The 17,790-nt window shown below is 38.9% G+C and overlaps 1 protein-coding gene across 1 annotated transcript in view; it reads right to left on the bottom strand.

Moving 5' to 3' along the window:
• Nucleotides 1-9,036: 9,036 nt before the first annotated feature.
• ADGB (androglobin) overlaps nt 9,037-17,790 on the bottom strand; it is a 137,425-nt gene continuing 128,671 nt past the window's right edge. The window contains exons 32-35 of the mRNA XM_063308924.1: nt 14,670-14,769; nt 12,309-12,420; nt 11,925-12,108; nt 9,037-9,455 (exon numbers count right to left, since the gene is read on the bottom strand). Of these exons, the coding sequence (XP_063164994.1) occupies nt 9,264-9,455; nt 11,925-12,108; nt 12,309-12,420; nt 14,670-14,769 (588 nt within the window). The 3' untranslated portion in view covers nt 9,037-9,263. The remainder of the gene's footprint in view (nt 9,456-11,924; nt 12,109-12,308; nt 12,421-14,669; nt 14,770-17,790) is intronic.

Raw genomic sequence — 17,790 nt, forward strand, 5'->3', positions numbered from 1 at the left:
TCTACTATAGCTTCAAAGTTTCCTTAAATCTTTCCTAAATTCAGTTTCTTGCCCCAAGACAATACCTCGGGACTTTCTGCCAGTGGCATTGCTATTACTAATTGCTTGGTTCCAAAAGAAAGGAAAAAAAAATAGCCCTTCTCAAATCCATCTATCCTCTTATCAAGAAGAACCTGCTATGAAAGGATATAGAGTATCTGGGACAGTGAGGTTTAATATGGAGATTTTCCATTGTCCATGATAAATTGTACATTTCAGTGGCTGGAAAATTACCAAGGTTTTGCATTTTTACCAACCAATGCTTTTCCACATTTAAAAAAAGTTAGTGATTTGTTTTTATTAGTTAATATATTTATAGCAGCTACTTGGCACTGAGTACAGTCATTGCTGTAGGGGGAAAAAAAACTATAGTTAGCTGTACTCCTGAGTGCATCAGAAATAGCACTACATTTGAAACAAAATCAGCTATTATTTCTTTCTAAGTTCCTTTGTTCACTTGGAGAAAAGTTCACTTTTCTTTGTACAAGGAAAGGTTAGGAACAACTTATTTTGTGTATGAATCAGTTTTCAAAGCCAAAGATATGCAAACCTCTCCTTAAGCAAGGAATCAACACGTAGAGGAAATGTGTTAGTTGTTTAGTTGAAATCCAGCAGAGCTTTGTACAGTAAATAAAATGTTTTGAAACGAAGTATGTTTCTATGCTGTGCAAATATAGAAACATCTCCCTCTAGTGACTCAATAAAATAATGGTACAGGTATGTAAATCAGCCAAGATCCAATTTGAGATTTAAAGGTAGCAAGATTCAGTTCAAATTTATGATTCAAGCTACAAAGGCAACAAGATTCAATTTGAACTAATTTGAGATTCAGTTTGATAAAACCTTCAACTATAATTTATAATAGGAAAGCATCAGAATGCCTGAAGCAGCTTCATTTTTGGCATAATAGGATGAAAATAACAGTTAACATTCAGATAACTTCAAAAGTTTCACCACAATTATATTTTTTGGGGAAAAAAACTTTCTGGCAAAAGGCTATAGAAAAGTTGAACTGAACTGTGCAGAAAGTGCCTAACTTAAAAAAAATAAAAACTTTCAGGAATTGATCACAAATTAAGGTCTTATTAATTAAAGGCAGACAAGCCCCCCACCCTTTTGCTTTTCTGAGTTGGCCTGGCTCATTGTCAGGTTAGCACTTCTGGGAATGAGGCATCATGTGATGCTTGTGCAACACCTGAAAGACTGAAATATGTATATGTGTATACGTACACACTATTGTGCACCTAGTACACTATGATATGACAAGACAGAGACAGACAAGTTGCAGAAAGGAAACAGAATGCGGAGGGGGAGTGAGGAGAAAGAAAGGTAATCAAATGGGAACTGAATCAACTGGAGATTGAAATAGTAGGAGAGACAGTTTGTACAAGGTCAGAAAGAAACAGACTGAAATCAGACAAGCCCATTACTAAACTGAGAGATAGGCAGAAACTATCCCTCCCACTCAAAGAGAGTGGTGTCAAGCCTGTTATACTCTGAGTACATGAGAAAATAGGCAAGAATATAAACTTTGATTTCACCATAAATAGGGCTTGCACTTAAGACACAGCACTCCCTGGGATTATTTCATAATGGTTTCATTAGCTTTTCTACATTAAGTTTATTTATCAGAACTTTGTATGCTTGAATCCCTATTTGGTCAATTTCTAGTCTAGCCTGTTGAGAGAAACCTGATAGTAATTTCAATTATGCTTTTATTCTCATTTTTATAGAAGGAAAAAAATAATAATTCAAGATTCCAGATCCAGAGCAAGGGGACTGATCCTTTGCCATACTGATGACAGTTGATCAGGTCATGAATGCCTTCCTCCAGTATTAGAACCAATTGGCCCAATATCAGAACCAGGTGACAGCCTAGCTTGATCATTTGAACCAGATCATGAATGATTAGTGCCTGAGTTGAGCCAGATTCTGCAATCACCAGCCATAGCTTATGACTATGCTGCTGTGATCTCCTGGTTCTTTGCTTGACAAGTCCAATGGAAGTCCCAGGAAGTTTAGAAATTCATAACTCAGTGCAAATTACACCTTCCTTCAGACCAGAATTCCCCATACATCAATTGCTTCTGCATAGGACTTATGAGTCTCCTGGGATGGAGGGGAGGGGAGTGAGCTATACAACCGTGGTTCCTCTCCTGGAAAGCAACAGCAACCAGTTCTATGACGATGGCCCTTGGCAGGGCAGCTTCCTCTCCTTCATTGCAGATGGGGGGGAGGAGAGAGGATATTCAAGGAGAGAGGCTTGGTCAATCCCACCCACTGAGTTCATGGCCAAATTGGTATTTGAAGCAGGTATTTTCCACCTCTCTCTCTTTTAACCACTGTTACATCAGTCTTTGGTTTTATTAGGGCAATATATATCTGGATATTTCCTCCCAACACTGCAGTGGGGATATGAATGCTGAGTTTCAGAGACTGGTGAAGAGCTGCCATCTATTTAGAGTTCTGATGATAGCAGGTATGATATGCCAGAAAATTCATTTTTTCTATAGTTAAATGAATTCTCAGGTGACCCACAGTTGCTATCAGCAAAACGTTAAGTAGATAGCAACTCTTCTGGAACAGATGCAAGAGAGATCTCAAAAAAATCAGCCTAACTAGCATGGTATCTTCTGTTAGCACATCTTTCCCAGACATAATAGGGATTAATTATATCTTTAGCTAACATCAATTATAACCAATTACTTACATCAAGAATATAATGAGGATTACTCTTATGTGTTAATCATGATGTAACTTTTCATTAAAAACCTTGCAACATTCTTATAATTTAGAAAGCTAAATAGTTGTCTAGCATGTCCAGAGACATATTGGTCATGTACTCATTTCAGCATATTGATTTTGATCCATTATTATGCTAGGTAGATCAACTGTTAAGCAGATGAGGAAGAATTTTCTAGTGCGTAAAAACTGTTTATTAACATTCCGGTTGATGAAGGCCTAAAGCAAGAAACAGCTGTAGATATCCCAATCATCTTTTCACTGTAGAAGAGAAGACAGGGACTCTCTTACTGATCTAAACCAGGGTAAATAAATAAATACATAAATAAGAGAGAGAGGAATTAATTAATTGCCTATCAATCCCATTAGACAGACCCAACAAGCAATAGCTTTGAAAGAAACAGGATATTATTTAATTGAAACCACATATCAGAACACCAAACCAGTGAGCTGTTTCTACAGGAAGTGCTGGACTAGCTCTAACATGAAGGAGCCAATTCAGGCTTCCATGAAGGGGTTCAAAATAAACCAAGAATTACCTGATTTTAACTTCTAGCTTCAGGCATAGTTCTAGTGAGGGAAAGTATGACCTGTTAATTGGACTTTCTGTGAGAAATGACCTTCCTATAAAGGGGTACATAGGTGTCTCTGTGTGTATACACATATGTATACGTATACATATACATGTGCTGACCAAAGCTTTACCAATCTTGCAGCTAAAAACTACTCACCAACCCCCTCTGATATTAAGATACAAAGACAAATCAAATAACAATAAATCAAGTGTAGGGAAATGCAGTCATTGTTAGAGATTAATGACTGGTGAAGTCCAATAGTGCTGGGCAAAACTTTGCCCATGTGGCAAAGCGCTCTTATCTTCCTTTCCCGTCTTCTGTCTTCATGCTCTGCCCCAGAGGGGGGCCTTCCAGATCACATGTTGAAGGCATGGAGGGCCCATTGTTGAAATAAAAGTAAAGGCGGGGTAGAAAACAAACAAACAAACATTTTAAACATTTGCTGTTGAGCTATTGCAATCCTTCTGCATGATTTTTATGATTTTTCAAGTTTGTCATTACACATTGGGTTATTTTATTTTTCATATTGACTGTTATTAAGATTTTGTGAGCTGCTTGCAAGGTCTGGGAGGGTACAATATACAGACAGATAAATGAAATGCCGCCGGAATTCACCTGGTCTGTTAATATAGTATATTGTCTCGTGCGTATATCTTGAGTAGTGATTAGTCTGTGTACAGCTTTAAAGAAAACATGTAACAGAATTTTTATTCACGGGCACCTGTATATTGGATATAATATTTTCTCACAGGATGTAGATGCACTGTTCCATTTGGCATCTGTTTCCTTTGTCCTGTGGAAGAGCAAAGCTGGGTTAATAGGCATTTCTTATTCCTGGAAGTCAGTGGTGTGTTCTAGTCCAACTTTTGCTCTTCTTTGCTAGCGTGCTTGCATTTAGAATTCTCCCTACTTCTACAGTTTTCCTGCCAAATATTTGGCAAAAGGCATAGAACTGCACATCTGGAATTGCTAGTGGTGATAGAAATGGCACAGAAATTCAATTCTAAATGTGGTTCAGCACTGAATTTGCAGTACTCCTACCCTGCTTCAGTCATTTGGCCCCCAAATCACAAAGGTTGCCTAGGAATGAGTCCCCAAGCAAAAAAAAATTGTTATCTGAATTGTTTGCAATATTTGGCCACTTAGAAACAATGGTGTAAAGACAAATACGAAAAAGCAGTGTCTAAGCATCACACCCAGTACCTTGATCTCTGAATACAGTTTGGCACACTATGGCAGTGTTGTAAGGAACACTTCTGTGAATCACATGGCAAGAGGACTTGAAATGTCCTTCAGCAGATTGTATCAGCTCCTTCCCTCAGTCCTTCTTTCTGTGTGGAAGGGAAGTCCGATGTGAGAGGGCAGATTCTCAAAAGGAAACAGGAACAAAAAGGTAGAGCGAGAAGTAGAATGTGAGTCCAGTCGATGACAAGAATAAATCAGTGGCCAAAAATGCAGCCAGCCAGCCAGCCAGCCAGGAGTATTGAAATTGGTTCAAATAATTGGGTTTTCAGCATGAACTGAGAGTGGCAGCCTCATCAGTTTGATTTGATTAATGCTGACCACATAAATACCAAAGCAAAATGTTTGCTATTTTTATCTATTTTTTGAATTGCAAATAACCCTTTCTGTAATATGATGAAGACAATCTTCTTCAGGAGTGCATTCAGATAGGAAAGTCAAAAACAGCAACAACAGTTTTTACTCCAGTTATTTAATAGTTTTATTATAGTGTTTAATGGTTTAAATAAGATTTAATTGCTTATTTAATTGCTTATTATTTGAATGGAAATTTAATGGATGTTTGATTATATTTAGTGTAAGCCCCACTCTTTCATGAAAGTTATGAGAATCACTAATTCAAAGATTAATTTTCAAGCCAGCATACAACTACACACATCCCACCAACTAGGAGGTGCACAGTGTATTGATACACTCAGGAAACCTTTGCCTTTTCCTTTTTTTGTACATTTCAGAGTACTATTATTTTATTAACTGTGTGTTTGTATCTGACGATCTGTCTATCTGGTGTTGGATGATATGGCAGCATTATCATACTATGCTGGCTAAAAAAAACCTTTACAAGTGTGATCTATAGTAAAGCTTCTCCACATTTGTAGCCAAATGAGCTAGAGAAACCTCCTGCAGAATCCTTGGTGCTCTCTGAGCTTGGTTGTTGGCTTGCAGACATTTCATAACCCAACTAGGTAACATCATCAGTGGCACTGATGATGTTACCTAGTTGGGGAATGAAATGTCTGCAAGCCAACAGCCAAGCTCAGAGAGCACCAAGGACTCCACACTTCAGCCCTGAGCTACAGTTTCTCTTCTATTGAAACCCCCTGTGTAGGAGAAGGGACTAGACTGGAGGCACTACAGCCAGCTGTGTCTCTGGTGGAACTGTGTTCCAATGAGCAAGAAAGATTTCCAGATGAAAAAGTTGTATCTGTCCAATTCTTTTCAAGCAGTTTGACATGTCTCCTCCCTTCTGCTATGATAATGCTGAAAAAAATCATGATATTTAAAAAAGAAGTGAAATTAGTTTGTACAATTATCAAAACATTGCCATTTAGATGAATAGTCATTAGATGTTTCTAGTAACACTTTTGGGAAAAGACTGAACCAAGAAAATCTTCACAAATGCCAACATCAGTACAATATAGTCAGGTAAACAGAGATTTTGAGAAAAAGAAACAACTTTGAGTTGAGAAAAAGAAACAACTTTGAGCTTATAAATGAATGGAAGATATTTCTAAAAATATATTAAACTAAAAACATGTGAATAAACCAAGTACAGCTCTGTATTATTTGAAATAAGTACTGTAAAAACAATTAAGTATGACCATTCATGTTAATTTTGCCCAGTGTTCTAATATGAAATACAACCCTGTTTTTTTTTAATTGACACAAAATACAAATATTTAGTATATCTGTTAGGAAGAAAGATCTGATTGTAAAGATGATGTGGAGGGCAAGGATCAACTGCTTTTCAATGAATGTGCTGGTTGCTTCTGATGTGGACAGGAATAACATCTTCTAACACACTCATTAGTTACCCAAAGCAAAGCATGATGATAGTTGGATCTATGCAGTAACAGATGCCTTCTGATGTCAGTAAGTGCTTGAACATGCTTCTACAGTGGATATTCTTTTTAACTTCCTTAGTTCACAAACACAATGTTCTAGTCTTCCTTCATTTTTTTCATTTTGGTTTTTTTTTTCCTTTAAGGATACTATTCCCTTCCCTTCTTGATCTGTATTTCTTGTTCTTCTTGAAGAAAAGTAAACATGTTGGTTACATTCCTGAGAAGTATATAAAACAAAAGCTTTTATGTACTACTTTAATCTTACTGGCAGTACATTTATGCTGAAATGCATGCTGGTTGATGAGCTTTCAAAAGTCCGCACTTGCATTGGATGCATCCTTAGGCCCCAAAAGGCATCCTAACCCAGTGCTAAAGCAGCCCAAGAAATGCACCCTCCTGAGCTGCTTCAGTATGATTCTGAGCCTCCATGAACTTTGATCCAGATCTATGTCCCTGGGTTTCTGTGTGTGGCAAAGGGCAACAATGTGGTAGCAAAATGAGTAACTTTTATTATGTAAAAGGTCATGGTGAGGAAAAGGAGGGAAGGATATTAGATTCAGCAACTCACAGGGACATTCTCAGATCATGGACGTGTACAAGTAGACTGGGCTTGGTTGTTTATACCACAGCATCTTGGTTGTTATTTGATTTTATCATCATCTGTTTGCTGCATGAAGTGACTCTGCTTCATTGTGTCAGATTTCACACCAAACATAGCTGTAAATCTTTGTCCTTGTAGAACTCAACACTGTGTTCGGAAACTAGTTAAGAGCAAAACTTTCGAAGTCTTGGTCCTGCTTCTTTATTTTACACAAGGAATCAGTCAGATATGCAGAAGAGAAGCCTGCTCCAGAGCACTAACAGCTTTGTGTGTGTGTGGCAGAGAGAGAGAGCGCATCAGCCACAGGGCTTAATTTTTAAGCATTTTCATCCCACCCTTTCAAATTAACAGATGATTAGCTGTTATTTTCCCAGTCTAAAAACTGAAACCAGTTTACCTAACAGGTCTGAGCAGTGGTGACTCCTGCCTCACTAGTATCAGTCTAATCTCTCATCCTGAGTGATGATGTGACTCTGCCCAGGCTGTCTTAGCCAGGTGGTCTGGTCTAGCCACCACTTTATTTTATGCAGGGAAAACTGCCAGAGATTTAATCCATTTATTTCTAACACTGAGCCCCACTATATTCTGGAAGTGGTATCATCATTCCTTAAGGCCATCCTTTCTCTTATCCTCCATCATCATCATCATCATCATCATCATCGTCATCGTCATCGTCATCGGCAGTGGTGGCCCAAGTGGTTATTGACACTCTGGGTGCCATACCAAAAAACATTGGATGGCCCTTAGAAAATCTGCACATTGACAAAATTTCCATCTGTCAATTACAAAAGGCCACACTGCTGGATCCGCACATATACTATGCTGATACATTAAAACATCCTAGGTTCTTGGGAAGAACTTGATGAGAATGAAGGCCAACACCAGCTAAAGAACTGGCACCTGTGATTTCATGCTGTTATAATAATAATAATAATAATATCCAAACCACCTCAATCTGTCTGTCTCAAGTTTGCCATAGGTGGCAAACCCATAGGCTTCTATGGGAGCTACTGATACTACAACACTCAAAGCAATACAGGTAGTCCTCAGTTAACAATCACTTGTTCAGTGACTGTTTGAAGTTACAACAGTGCTGAACAAGTGGTACTTACAAGAGGTCCTCAATGTTCCGGCCATCCCAGCAGCCCCGCGGTCACGTGATTGTAATCTGGGTGCTTGGCAACCGGCTCACGCTTACTATGGTTGTTTCAGTGTCCTCTGATCACGATTGCCGTTTGTGACCTACCCTGCTGGCTTCTGACAATGGGGAAGCTGGCAGGGAAGGTAGCAATTCATTCAGGTAAGTCTCCTGCACCTGGCAGCAGCCATGCCAAGCCTCACTGCACTTGTGCCATGCCAGACCCTTGCACACCATCACACAGCCTCCCCCACCCAGCAGCAGCCACTTACAGTACCTGCCTGTCGACTGGCTTGCGAGCCGCCTGGGACTTGCAACTTCCTGCCGGCTTCTCCACTGACTTTGGTTGTTGGAAGGCAGCAAGAAGTTGTGAGGAGGTCCTCACTTAACAACCCGCAAACCTTGCTTAATGATGCCGAGCAATCCTTACAGCAATTTCTGACATTTGGTATCTCTCATTCTTACATTAACCTATATAGCTTGTTTATTACCTTCCTTCTGTTCTAATAAACAGCAAAACTGAAGTTGCAGCCATGTGTCTTCCCCAAGCCAGGCAACGAGATAATAGAATTGTGTGTGTGTGTCTGTTTTTTTCCAAATCTCATCCCCGACCTGTGCCATCTCCGGAGCAGTAGAACTAGGTCAGGTTGCTGCTGGAGGTCCAGCGGGAGGCCCGACCCTGCAACCACACGAAGTAGTCTTTGCATAGCTATGCCGGACAATTCATAAACAAGTACCTAAATTTGGATTATGTTGATAACTTACACCTTCTTCTTGGCTTCTTGATTTTACTTTTTTTGTCATTCTAGGAATAGGGTAAAAGTAGCAAAAGGCTTATACAAATAATTGTGCTGGAAAACTTTATTGCAATTAAGATATAAGTGTAATGCAAAACTCAGTGTAAAGCTATACAATTTTTAAATCAGTGACATCATTTAAAAAGGCTGATGCAATACTAAATGGAGAACTAATATTTTGAAAAACAGCACTTAAAAAACTGTGCTCTACATACATAAACTGTAAGTATAATAAACAGTATGTTCTTTTCTCATCAGTGAAGTTAAGAAAGTATGTCCAAAATATTATTTTTTCTTCCCTCCACTTTTCCCTCCCTTTTTTTTCTGGACATCCGGGGTTTTCTTCTCTTGCTCTGCTCGAAGGGCGGCTTCTTCAGCTGCTAGTGCTTCTAGTTTTAAACGCTCATCATCCAGTAATTTGGCTCTATATGCTTCTCGGATACCGAGGATCCTGTTTCGGGCTTCATCTAAGGATGCCTGTCCAAGGACAAATATACGTACTCCATGCAAAATCTATTCCATCCATCCATCCATATCATCTATCAATCTGTTATCTGTCTGTCTGTCTGTCTATCTATCTAGACATGAGCCCTTTCTGGTGCCATAATTAGCAGAAGTATTAATTTTCCCTCTCTGCACATACACACATACTTCTGCTAATTATGGCACTAGGAGGGATAGTGACATATGTCTTTTCCTTTCCCTTTTTATTAAGCTAATTGTCCATATTGTGGAATTATCACAATAAGAAAAAAAATATTATTTTCCTTTTATACATTTTGTGTGTATATCTTAAAAAGACCGTATCTAGGTAATCCTCATTTACTGACTGCCTCATTCAGTGACCGTTTGAAGTTACAATAGGGCTGAAAAAGTAGGTTTATTACTGGTCCTTGAAGTTGTTTCAGTGTCCCTGCGGTCACATGATCGCAATTTGGGCACTTCGCAATCAGCGTGCATTTATGACAGTTGCAGTATCCCATGGTCATGTGGTTGCCATTTGTGACCTTCACAGCTGGCTTCTGACAACCATAGTCAATGGGGAAGCTAGCAGGAAGTCACAAGTTGTGGTTATGTGATGTTGCGCTTAATGACCAATGGTGATTCGCTTAATGACTGCAGCGGAACTGACATAAGTCCGCCACAGTCACGTGATGTTTCATTTTATGACATCCTTTAGCAACGGAGTTGCAGGTCCCAACTGTAGTTGGTAAGTGAGGACTACCTGTAGTCCTTAAATTCATTTCATTTTGTCAGGTCTTCGGGGATAGGAACCACGCAGAGACGGTATTCCAACTCTAGTTCTTTGTTGCTCCTATCCTACAGACAGAATCTTGCCATACTGAGGCTACTGCACTAAGCTAAAGGAAATAACCCAAAAGGGCTCTAAGGAGGGGCTGCCTTGAACTTCTTAACCTTCCCAGCCACTGGGTCTGGGCTGTGAAGTTGTTTATCAGTCTGGAATGCTCTCTCCCCCTGGGAACCAGCACCCTCACTGGAATCCACCACATCACCCCCTCCTTCAGGAACACATTCCATCACAGATTTCTTTGAAAGTTCAAATTACAATTATTTGGAGACGATGTCAGTATTATAGTAATGTGTCCTTCACTCCAGAGTGCTAATATAATCTGCTCTACATTATCAGCCACTTCCTTCAGAGGAAGGAAGCTTACAGCCAAATCTGTTCCACAATTTGTAAAATATTATTTTGTTTTCTTGAAATGGCACTTGCTAATCAGTCAATAGGTCCATGCTTTGAAATTATTTGAAAGAATTGCTTTGGACCTCATGCAAGGACAGCATCTCCCTGCTGTTCATTAGACTGACTCATAAGTAAAGTCTAAAAACTGCTGCACCCTTTTTTAACTCTTGAGTGGAAACCTGAAAAACGCTGAGCTGCTTAAATGAGATCAGAGAGGTGCTGTGCTCTTGCAGGATCCAAAGCACTTCTTCCAGTTTATTTGGAAAGTGCACGAGCCCGAATTATAGTGTTATTCTTTGCCAGACTCTTGGTATCCATAAAAATAATTGCTTACTTTTATTTCTGTTATTGTGTTATTTTATTTTAAATTATTTTGTGTTGAAGTTTTGTTCGTTCATTAAAAAAGCAAATCATTTTTTTTTCGTTTAAAATTGCAGCATAACAAGACACCATTCCCATAAATCGCTACTGAGGATAGGTATTACCAGAATAAATGAATTAACAAAATGGACTTATCAGTACAGTAGGTTATGTAGTTTTATATCTTTGCCTATTATCTAAGTAAATTTTCTCACTAAATTATTAGGTGCTTAATAAACAATGTTTTTGTCATGTTCATCGTTCCAATGGTTTGCATACATCGTAACGTTTTGCATGTCATGTTTCCGATCCGTGTCTATCACCTGCGGGGTGGGGAATTCCAGCCCTGCCAGGCTGTTATCTTTGTGTTACCCTGAAGGAATGTGTGTTTGGGTTATGACATGTATTCAAGGTTACTTTCCCAGGGAGATGTGTGATGCTTGCCAATGCTGGGAGGGGGTGGTTGTGATGTTGGGGTGGGGGGCGGGATCGGCCGGGAGGCGAGGGTTTTTAGTTTGTATTTGGCGCGCTTTTGCTTATTCTCAGCTTTCTTCGTATTTGCATACTATCCTTTCAATAAATCAGTTTTATTCACTAAACTCTGGTGAGACTGACTTCGTTGGGATAAGGCAATCATTACAGTTTTATACTAAGTATTATTTTAAATGTGGGCCCAACAGCTGCTTGTTCATACACAGAACTTATTCTAATTTCTCTCCCAAGTCAGTATGTCAAAACTGAAAAGATGATAGGAATAAATTTAGAAGTACTGTATGTTTGGGAATTTGTGGAGTAAAATATCTGATGATCAGAATCTCGAACAAAGCCAAAAAGGTAAGAATTAATACAATAAAGTAGTTGTCAGTAATATGCAGACTTACTTGTAAATCTTCATACATTTCAAGTACATTTTGCTTCAACTGATTCCTAGCCATGCGTTCTTGCTGCCTGTGTTCCAGAACCAGTTCTCGAAAATGTCTAAAAGTACTTATTTTCTCTGTTTTTTGCAACTCTTGCTGTTGGATAATGGACTCGTTCTTCATGGTAGGCTGAGGCAGTGTTTTTCTGAGGTAAAACAGAGGTTACACCTACAGATATTCTCTTCAGAAAGTAACTTAATTAGAGTTATTGTATGGCCTCAAGATCTAGGTATATTCCACACACTAATAGAAGCCAAGTTAAGTGTTTAAAATGTTTCTTCACTTCTAACTGTTGATTTCTTAACAGTGCCTTGGTCTAACTATATAAAATGTAGTGCCATTTACCTAACATAGGGGGTGAGGTCTAGAGGTACCCATTCCTTCCGCTGAATGGCTAACGTTGCTTCGGGGATGATTGGAGAGGATATCATTACTTCAGAAACAGGAGAAACATTTTCTGTCAAGATAATAACAACTGAATTAGTTTGCAAGAGGAGAACATTCTGTTTTCTAATAAAGCAAATTATATTGGCATGATACTGGTGTAGGCTTGTGGCAGAGTGCTGGAAAGCATTTGGCCCAAGAGATCAGAAAAATCACACACCAGGCATTTCTATAAAAATAAATTTATTTACAGAAAGCACAAAAACATATTTACAAGCTCATGCATTCACATGCAGAGCTGAGAGGAGGACTGGGAGGAAGGCTGTGTAGAAAGGAAACTGAAACTAACAAGCCCAGGCAAGCTGCCCTCCAGGCAAATCAGGAGCTTTACCTTATATGGTCATGCCTTTTCACCCCCAAATTGAGGATACTTAAGTTTGATCTTCTCACCCTGCCAGAGTGGTTTGTTACCATAGTAACCTTAATTTCTGTAGCAGAAAACAATATACCAACAAGGCTTTCATGACTGATATCTGTTGGGCAGTGTTGGGCAGTCACTTCAGGATTTTGTGACTGTGGTCTAGACAACAGATTTCCTGACATTTTGCCAGCAAGTGGCTGGCATCTTCAAAGGCAAGGTTGTCTGTAATACAGATCACAGGCAACAGAGCAGGGATTGACTGAGTTCCTGTCTTTATAGCCAATATATTGGCATTGTTATATGACAATTCTGATCTAGAAATACAAGTATGTAGCAGTGAATATAATTACACAGTGACATGATAAATTGAATTTGCTATGATCATGATGAACTCCTTAGTTAACTTTGGGATCTCTTCCCCATTTCTGAATAGATGATTCTCATTATCAAAACTGACAGATTTCTACTATTTGACTGGCAATGCATCTGCATCTGCAGGCCAGCACTGTATATATGAGATCCCTGAGGAAGTGACCTAAGCTTTGTCTTTGTGAGCTGTTGGGTCACAAACACACTGCAGCAACCCAGAACACCAGAAAAAGGAAACAGGCTGCCTATACAGCATCTTCCAGCAAAATGGATACCCACGCAACTTTATCAAAAAGTGCCTGACCACTCAACCCACTACAACCCAACCAACAGAAGCTATGAAAAGGATAAAACTACCATACATCAAAAACATCTCAGAAACAACCAACAGACTATGACAACCACACGGTATCACTGTAGCACACAAACCAACTATAGCTCTCCAAAACATCTTCAGAAAACCAAAAGACGCAGTAGCCCAAGAAGGAAAAACAGGAGCCATCTATAGCATACAGTGTAAGGACTATAACAGCTATTGTGTAGGACAGACAGGCAGAAGACTAGCAGAGTGCAACTAGCAGTCAGAAGACACGATGAAAACTCCTTAATCTCACAACACATGGACAGACTCAACCACAGTTTCAGTTGGGAAATTATTAGCATCCTAGACCAAGCCAAATCCAACAATGTTAGGGAATGCCTGGAAGCTTGGCATTCAGACACATCAGCCACCAATAGACACCTAGAGATAAACCACATTTATACACCATTCAAAAGAGACAATAAGAAAGCTAGGAAGGTAACAAAAAGACTAGAACACATCCCCCCAGCAGACAACATTCAGATAAGCAGGGATCAACACCAGACAAATAATCAGGCAGAAAACAATACTCTAATCAAGGAACCACCAAGGATGAAACTAGACCCCTACCAAAACTGGCACGGTTAGGCTACTGTATATAAACAGGGAGCAAACCCCACACTCACTCGAACTGATGATGTTACCTATTCAGGTCATGAAACATCTGCAAGCAAACAACCAAGCTCAGAGAGCACCAAGGACTCCAACCCTGAGCTACAGATATTCTCTTCTATTGATACTTTAGAAAGTATGTCAAATCCCAAGGCAATCCAGAACGTGTGGCTGGCAGGAAGCTACGTAGAATGTCACAATATAGAACAGGAATTAATGTAACATATGTGAAGCCTTGTACTGCTGTGAGCCTGCAGAGCTTAATTTTTAAAGTTTTTAAAATTTTAAAATTTTATTTGTTTATTTTTTAAGTTTCCCCATTTCTTTGAGTGTGGAGCAAACTGTTGTCTTTTCACCTCTACCAATGAATGACAGAAAATAAAAAGTCAGTTCAACTTTAATTTTGCCTGATCCAACAAATAATAAGTGCAAATATTGATTTCCTCACTCCACTCTATTCTGTAGCTGAATGACATGCAATATCTATGATTTTGAAATTATGACAAAGCTTTTCTTTAATTAATGCTTAATATCGTGCTTGTATTGCACATATGCATACCTGTTTCCCCTAAACCTGTAGGAGAGCTGGCACTCTCAGCCTCAGCTTCCGTCACTTTTTTAATGCACTCATTAATATAACGTATGCGTTCCTGAGCAGCCTGGGAAACAGAGATTTGTTGCAGAAAATTAGAAGAAAAAACCTGCATGCTCTATTAATTACCGAAGCATTTTAACACAGAAACATTTTAACACTTGCAGAATATACATTGCATGATAAATGAATTTTATAGATGGATAGACCAGATTTGTAGCCTAAAAGTCCTAATATAGTCATAAATATCAGTATATCCTTGCCCTGGGAGCTTCTACAAACAACTTGGATTTAAAAAACATAGCCTTAATATGAATTTATAGACAGCCAGTTTGGCGTAGTAGTTAAGGCATCAGGCTAGAAACAGGGAGACTGTGGGTTCTAGTCCCGCCTTAGGCACAAAGCCAGCTGGGGGACCTTGGGCCAGTCACTTTCTCTCAGCCCTAGGAAGCAGGCAAGGGCAAACCACTTCTGAAAAACCTTGCCAAGAAAATTGCAGGGATTTGTCCAGGCAGTCTCCGAGAATTGGACATGATTGAATGGATTAAAAAAAAAACCTGAATCTAGTATGAATTTTCATAAACCTTTCAAATATTTTCTTGTCCAAATACATTTTCATAAGATGCTCTCAAAGGCATCAGCATAATTCTAATAGTCAATCCACTGGCACATAAAAAGGACTTGAATGACTGGCTGTTGAACTGGTATTGCATACACCTATGAGACATAAGATACAACAGCGTACAGTTGAAATTAGTGATTTTTTTAGTTAACAGGAATATACCTTCATTTCCCATGTAAAACATTTACACAGGCCTTAAGAAATAAGGAATGGCTTTGCAAATGTGCAGTTTGATACAATATTTTAAATCCTGTGCCCCAGCATAGATAGGAGTAAGCATGAACTTGACTTTCAGATTAGAAAGACTTTCAGATTAGGGCATTTTGGATTTGAAGACAAAAGATGCTTTGGAATACGTGGAGACATACAGTACATGTAGCATCTTTCTGCAATTTCTTAGGCCAAATGGGATCTTTTCCCAGAATTGTATTGCAATTGTGGAGGACAGCACATTATTCTAAGAAAAGATGCAGCTGTTTTAAGGAATTGCAAACTGGTGCTATGTGAATGCCTCCAAAATACTTTTCTCTTTTGAAATGTAAGTACTGCACAGTCTTATTTCAGATAAAAGTAAACCCAATCATCTCCCATTTCAAAATAGCTAAGTACTCATAATGGCTGAGGGATGAATGACTTATAATAGTTGCATATGAACATGCGATGACAGGACCAACAACAATGTTCTATCAGCCAATGTGCTCTGCAGTCAGGCATGAAATTTCTACATATTTTATTTTAGAAATTCCATGATGGAACAGTCCTTCAAAGAGATTGATAAAAGTCCAGGCAATGCAAAACAGATGTTAAGGTCAATCACTAAGCAGAAATGAAGAAATGAAGATCAGAGCAAGCAATCCCATTTGAAAGTAGCTGTACTGACAAAACATGTCTCAGTTTTAAAAAAATCAATAATTGTCCTTAAGATACGATACAGTTGAAGGGTCTACAATCCAGCTGTTTAGGAAAGGAGAACAAGAGTTAAAACCAGACAGATATGGAGAAGGCCTAACACATATTCAAATTCTGACAGAGTGTTCTGGTTCTTCTCTGAAATGTGATCTAATACCAACTATTCCATCAAGTGATATCAGATAGTGAGAAGACAATGCAGATTTATTCTAGAGATTCTGCTGGGGGACCAGTTTCCATTCCAGCTGATCACTATAAGAATGTTATAACTGTAAGAATGGAAGCTTTAATTTGCTTTTTCCCATCTTCCATCACTATCATCCTTTTTCTTTTGTGTTGTGTCTTTTAGATTATAACATATGAGCTGGGACTGATTTATTACCTATCTCATTACAACTTCTCTAAGAATCCTTTTTCTGCTGAAAAGCACAAGAAAAATGCTATAAACAAACAAAATGTGTGATGGGCTCTCGGTATATCTAGCTTGCCAGCATCATGCAATTTGCAGGATTGGAGAAGCAAGCCATAGTTTCAGTTGCACATGTTATATTAGGAGAGTGCTAATCTCCTATTTGGTAAGTAGCTGACTGCCTACATCTCATGCACCAACAAGGCTGCCTATATTTTCACATGACCTGCAGTTTCCTCCTCTTGCTTCTCTGTACCTGATTGCTAGTTTGAATTTTAACTAAATATTAATTGGGAGAATCAAAACCAAGAAGGATGTCAAATCACAACTGGCATAGCCAAAGTTGTACAATGGAAAAGCTGTAGCATTGATGTAGAATGAAACAACAAAGAGGTGTCAGTGACAAGAAAAGCATGGCTTTGTAATAGATGTGTGAGCCCTCAACTGGCATCATATCCAGTTCAGGCTGGGCTGATCTTCCCTTGCTTGTGATCTTGCTAGCAGTTATGTAGTCCGTGGTCCCAGGCCAAGGCCCAAGCTGAGATTTCTGTCTGGCAAGAAAGGATGAAACAAGCTCCCTATTCAACAAGAGATCAAGTTCCCTTCTCCCTTGCCAGGATTATTTTCCTGGTAAGAAGCTGACTGAACAGCCTCCCAGTCTCTGGTTCCTGAGCATGGCAAATTCCCTAGGATGTCCCTTTAACTATATTGGCCTATATGTGCAGTTGTAGCAGTTCTCTAAATGTTAATCTGTTTAGGATTTGGTTTACATTAGTAGCATGTGGCTATTGTATACCAAGCCAGAAATAACACGACTTAGGTTTTAGGTTAAGTAGTTTAATTATTATTTGCTTGGCAACTGAAATGAGTCACGGAATCAAAGCAAACACATGGATGAATGATTCATGTCACAACATTCAGCTGCTGTGCTTGAAATGACAGCACCAGAAACAAAAACATCAATATTTTTGCTTAAGATTACGCAACTCAGAGTTGTTTAACTGCTAGCAGTTGAGTAATAAAAACAACTTTGGGTACATTAAACACACACAATAAAGCAAAAAAACCCTTTTTTTTTTTAAGCAATTGGAAATGAGAACAGATTAGTAATTCTCTGCAGAAAGCTGCGAGAAGATCTCATTGTTTGC

The sequence above is a fragment of the Candoia aspera genome, chromosome 1 (genome assembly GCF_035149785.1).
Source record: "Candoia aspera isolate rCanAsp1 chromosome 1, rCanAsp1.hap2, whole genome shotgun sequence".
In the NCBI taxonomy this organism is placed as follows: domain Eukaryota; kingdom Metazoa; phylum Chordata; class Lepidosauria; order Squamata; family Boidae; genus Candoia; species Candoia aspera.